The following is a 5,750-nucleotide window of genomic DNA, read 5'->3' as shown; positions in this document are numbered from 1 at the left end:
TAATTAATTATTAATTACTTTAATAATTATATTATAGTCTTGAGAATGTGATATCTTAACAAATTCATAAAAAATTGTTTAAGGTTGTCAAATGCTAGGGTTTTTCAATGCTAATTAGTGTTTAAGGTATCACATTTTTAAGACTGGAAGAAATCAAAATTCATATTTTTAAAATTTTGTTATTGTTGAAAAAATTGATTCTTACTCATATTTAAGAGTTTTAATTTATATTTATAACTATAATATAATAAATAGAAAATAACGAACGTCTTTAAGTGAATATATTATAAATTTTATAATATTTATTTATAAATAAATATAATATAATAAATAAAAAAAATTATAAATATTTTATCAAATGACCTACTTAATGTGTTAATTATTCTTTAACACATTAAATGACAGTATATTGAATTAAAAGTGTTCTCTATTAGCATATTGAATAGAAAATAATTAATTAAACTTAAATTTTAATAAATAATTAAAGATTAAAAAAAATTATAATTATCAATTCTGTTAAAATTATTTAAAATAACAAGTTTATTTTTTTAATTTTAAATTAAACTCTCCTGTGTATCAGACGGGTTCATCACTAGTATAATATAATATTTGATATATGTATATGTATGTATAGATTATTGAAAAAAAATAATATGATATATGTATGTATATATGTTAAATAATATATTTATAAAATATATATCTAATATATATATTATTTAATTATAAAATAATATATTTATAAAAAAAATTCTATTTTTTTAATTTACACTTTACTTGCCTTTTTGTTATTTATTTATTTTTTTAAAAAATATAATTTCTCTATTTTCATTTCGAATCGAAAACATTTCTTGCATACATTTTCGTGCAACTTAAATTTTAATTTGTTGCTAAATATTTTTTGATAAATAATCTTAATTCACGTATTTTTCTGTTGTATAAATTTAACAAGATCAAGTTTCCTGTTAAGATCAACTTCCCTGTTAAAGTTGATAGGATGATAATTTTCGTAAAGACGGTCTTTTTGAAGAGTAAAAGTAAAGTAACGTTGAAAAAACGATTCTCACTCAACCATCGCAACCTTGTCATTTTGTCAATTGCAAATGATATCATATAGGCAAGTGGTTTCAACCTAATGGAATCAAGTTCCCTGTTCATGTAAATGTTTTGCTAGGAGTGTCTGCATAAACTGAAAAACGAACCACTATTTCACTGCTGAAACTCAATGCTAAGTACAGGAGAGAAGACTTTTGCCCCACCCACCTGTCTCGGTTGCTTAGCAGCAAACAAAACCAAAACTGTTACATTCATATCTTTCAGAACCCATATTGTGTTGAGTTGAGATGTTTTGTGTCAGGTCCAGTTGGTTCTGGTACATAATATGTGAAGATAAACTAAGCCATCTTCAAATTAGGCCTGCTGCCGACTGAATATCTACAAGGAATCACAACCATGGTTGCCGCCTTTCTCTGATTGATCTCGAACAGCGGGCAACCAGATTCGGCGAAGATCTCTGTGGCGGCTGTACTTTTGGAACCCGTAATGCTGACGATCTTGTTGACTGTGCTCTCTGTAACACTACATGATGAAATTCACATATATCCTTGAGTTCGTGATTTTGCGTTATTTACAAAAGGAAAACAGTCGAAGAACATATGTGCGATAAGAGTTGAGTACCTGGACTCTTCTTGGTTTGTGCAGCTAATGCCTCCCTTTTTGGGGACACTTTTGTGTTCGGTATGACAGGGTAAACAGACTTGGCTTTTCCAGGGGACTGTTGAGTCTCTGGACTGTTGGAACCATCTGAGTTCGATTCAGATGCTATTGATGGCAAAACTACCCTTGCTGCTGCTGGACTGTTGGGAATTGAACAGCTGATTGTTCTTGATGGCAAAGCAGGGTTTGCTGGACTGCTGGGAATTGAACTGCTCACGGTTCTTGACAAAATTTTATTCCTTGATACCTCAGAACCAAGTCTATCAACTGCAGCTGTTAGCAAAGGTGGTGGTCTGTTTCTAATCCTGGAACCAAATGAATTCCCATTGGCAGCTGTTGAGGATGGAATTTTCTTCTCTGTTGTTACTGCAGTCCATAAATGAGGTGAGACCTGACCAACTGCTGGTGCTGTTGCTGATGACAATGTTTTCGCTAGAGTTTCAGAACCATCTGAACTCTCATAATCTGAGAAACTTTTCTCATCCGAACTCTCAGAACCGGTTGACCTTTGATCTGCTGCCAGTATCAATCCCCCGGGAGTCAAACAACTAACTGACCTTTGAATTTTGAATCCACCCCCAGAAGGAAGCATGCAACTGGCTGCTGGTGAAGGCAAAAATTTCCTACCAGGAGTCATAGAACCAACTGCTCTGAGATCTGTTTTCTTCCTCAGAAACTCAGGACGAAATAACTCCCCATCGGCTGCTGTTCTTGTCGAACCTTTCATCCACAGAGCCTCAGAATGAACGGATCTTCGATCTGCTCCAATCCTCCTGTCTTGAACATCAGAATAAACAGACCTTTGATCCATTGCTCTGGGAGAGAAAAGGTCGCCATTATCATCATCCCAGCCTGAAGCAGGCCCCCAAAGTGAAGGTACTTCACCAGCTAAATCCCAAAGTTTCTCGTAGTTCCCAGAAGTCTTCTCTTTCTCAACAAGTCTATAAGCAAACATTTGGAAAGGAACTTGTGAGACTGGAGCCAAATTGTGACTACCGTCTCCAGGGTACAACTTTGAGTACCCCGTTTCGATTTCACAGTAATCCACGAGTGGTGGTGGTGATTCTGGCTGACCAAGATTAGGGTTTATGACAAGGTATTTCTTGATGTACCTTAGAATACGACATATTGCTGGGAAACTTGGGCGCTGAGTTGGTTCAGCTTGCCAGCATTTTCTAGTAAAGTTCACTAGGGACTTTGGGGAAGCGTACGGGAAGAGTGGCCTTTCCCCTGCTCTTATGTTACGGGCCACTGTGTCTTCTTGAAGGTGTGCTTCCTCAAATGGAGTCTTGCCAGTGAGAATCTCAAAGCAAAGCATCCCAAAGCTGTAGACATCAGCTTTCTCTGTGTATTTTGAACTGCAACTACCACCGTGCTGTTCCTGCTCTGCCAGAACTTCAGGGGCATACCATATTACAGGGTCATCTACATTTTGGTTTGCATGAGATCGAGAAGCATGAGTCTTAATGGAGGTTAAGCCAAAACCTGCGACTTTTGCACAAAAATAACCTTCTGCAGAGGAATTCCTTGCTTTTAGGAGGATATTAGATGGGTTCAAGTCTCCGTGATAGATCTTTTGAGAGTGTAGGTATTCCATACCTCTTGCAATCTGAAGCATGATATCGACTGCAACTGGGAGAGAGAATGGATTCCGTTTTCTCTGGCCAGAATTCTCTTTGATGTAAGTTCCAAGAAAATTGTTCATAAGCTCCATAAGAAGAAAGCCCTCTTTCCTTTTTTCATCATAAAAAGCACAGAGGTATTGCGCAATGCAGGGATGGGAAACAGAAAGGGCTAAAGAAATCTCCTTCTGCTGTTTTTCATCTATCTCCCCAAAGAAGTTCCTCAAAGCAAAACCTTCCCCAAACCAATGGATCTCCTTATAGTGGCCCCCCCCTGGTCCAAGCCGTCGCTTCACATGGTAGTCCTTAACCCCCAATAAGGTCCAAGCTGGTAAAAGCTTTCCCTTAGTTGTCTCCGATTCATTTAGCTTCTTAAGCAGGTGATCTGCAATTCTTTGCTCATGCTTGGTCAAAGCAGAGCTTCTTTTCTCCCTTATTGCTTCAAGAAGCAGCCATCTATCTTCTCTCCAAGCATTGCTCAACCTGTCACATATCTCTCGAGGAATCAAGTACTGTTTTCCATACTTCCACTGGAAAATTTTTGGGTCATTCCACTCTCCATCATACTTTTTCATGAGCAACTGTCTCCTTTTCTGCATATCATCATTGTTTGATCCCGAGATTTCTCCAGCAGTCTCAATGGCCTCAACTACGATACTAAAGCAGGAGAGCAAGTTGTGAATGTGAAACTCGACACACTCCTTGTTCTGATGGAGACTCAGCGCTTTGCCCCACCAGTCTCTAATTTCCAAGCAATGACGAATGTACAGTTCACCTTCTTTGAAGATCCTATGGAGCTCCTTAAGAGGGTTCTCAAGAGCTCTCCACTTTGTGTTCTTCTCTTCTAGCCTAAGGTTCTGTCTGATCTCATCTGAAACAGTTTCAAAGGCCAAATTGAAGATATCGAGCAACAAAGAGCACTGCTTTCGATTGATTGTAATGTCAGTTTTCAATACCATAAGAGCCTTCATACTTCCCAGAACCTCTCCAACCTGCCTGAATTGATCCATCCTAATTCTGGAAGACCAACCTCAGCCAGGTTGGAGATTGCAGCCCCGAATGCAGCAGAACAGGAACAAGCAACGGCCTGAGGATTTTATACATAAATCCAATGAGTTACCACAACAAACAACAAGAAAAACCAAGTGAAGAAACAACAGTTTGGGCAGTTCCAGTCAGATAACATGAAGATGAAGGCAAGGAGGAGATGAGTCGCAAAACCTAATTAACGTTGGTTCCAAGTGTTGTAGCTACACAATTGACAAACAAATTGAAACAAAAAACAGCATGAAAGACTGAACAGATACAGTTTTGCATTAAATTAGGTATCCATCAGAAAAACTAAGAGAAAAACGACAACCCATGTACAAAATAAACATCTTTTATACTTGTCTATATGTATGTATATATATATATAACTATGGATCTATCACCCAGAAACCAAAACAAAAAATGAAAGCAACATGAAATTATCACAATAGAATAAAACTTTTACAAAGGGCAAGACAGAACAAAATCAAAGGAGAACCCAGAAAAATAAGGGCACAAAAAAGAGAGATTCAGATAAGGATAAATAGAAAATGCATTCAAATGGCGATGAATCCAGAGAGTGGCGAAACCGATGAAAATAAGGAAAACGGGTGGAAAAGAAGAAATACCTGCTCTGGGTTTTGACAAGAATAATAGTGGAATCGTCGGCAGGCGGTAATTTGAGCAGCCCTGAACTTTTGTTGTACGGCTTGTTGCCGGAATTCGGAGATTCGAACGTTGAAATCCTCCGCCTTCTTCGCCCCCAAACGAGCAGTCCCGCGACTTTCGTCCATCGTTCTATTTTGGAAGTCAAATTCTTCCCGAACTGTTCTATTTTACGGCTACCGCCACCTCCTCCTACTTTATTAGAGTTTACGAAAATAAATTAACACAATATAAGCAGTAATTTTATTTAAAAAAAAATTGATTTTTTGACATTTGAGAAAATATAATAACTATCCCAACCTTCAATGTCATGTTGTATATTTTTCCCTTGTCTTAACTTATCATTGCTATTTTTTCTTAAATACTAATATACATTTTCTCTTTCGTATCCTTATCTTTGTTACGTCAACGAGCCAGTGTCGGATAGATAAAGAATTTATGATGGTGTTGGCGATTTTTTTTTTCTTCTTCTTAATAACAATTTACTTCAATTTAAAGTTTTAGGATTGATTTCTAACCTTTAGATTCGACTTTGAATCCAACAACAAAATTCAAACTTGAATCGTGTTCATCGAGTGTAATAGTGGCTGTTCGTGACCACTAGTTGTCTTTTGTATTCTATTTATTTTTCTAAAATTTGATGTGAGAAGGAAAATAAAAAAGAGAAAGAAGGATAAAATGATCATTCCATCTCTTTATTAATAACAAGATGGATTA

At 36.8% G+C, this 5,750-nt stretch overlaps 1 protein-coding gene across 2 annotated transcripts; it reads right to left on the bottom strand.

Annotated features, from left to right (window-relative positions):
• Positions 1–1,070: 1,070 nt before the first annotated feature.
• On the bottom strand, positions 1,071–5,188 carry LOC127812471 (uncharacterized). 2 transcript variants are annotated; one of them, XM_052352866.1, is made up of 3 exons: positions 4,997–5,188; positions 1,678–4,425; positions 1,071–1,578 (listed from the first exon to the last, which is right to left on the bottom strand). In XM_052352866.1, exons 2-3 carry the CDS (start codon positions 4,346–4,348, stop codon positions 1,445–1,447), a joined length of 2,805 nt encoding a protein of 934 aa, XP_052208826.1. In that variant the 5' UTR covers positions 4,349–4,425; positions 4,997–5,188; the 3' UTR covers positions 1,071–1,444. The 2 variants fall into 2 exon arrangements, with proteins under 2 accessions (XP_052208826.1, XP_052208827.1); XM_052352867.1 differs by lacking the exon at positions 4,997–5,188 and having other exon boundaries at positions 1,678–4,209; positions 4,295–4,427.
• Positions 5,189–5,750: the final 562 nt, after the last annotated feature.

This window comes from Diospyros lotus, chromosome 11 (genome assembly GCF_014633365.1).
Source record: "Diospyros lotus cultivar Yz01 chromosome 11, ASM1463336v1, whole genome shotgun sequence".
NCBI lineage: Eukaryota > Viridiplantae > Streptophyta > Magnoliopsida > Ericales > Ebenaceae > Diospyros > Diospyros lotus.
The sequence above is the reverse complement of the archived record's forward strand: the minus strand, read 5'-3'. Positions and strand labels throughout refer to the sequence as shown.

Bases quoted from the DNA above. Each gene is read 5' to 3' on its own strand.
- LOC127812471 (XM_052352866.1), bottom strand. From the start codon at position 4,348: ATGGATCAATTCAGGCAGGTTGGAGAGGTTCTGGGAAGTATGAAGGCT. The intron at 1,579-1,677 runs GTACTCAACTCT...TTCATCATGTAG, and splicing joins ACAAACCAAGAAGAGTCCAG to TGTTACAGAGAGCACAGTCA.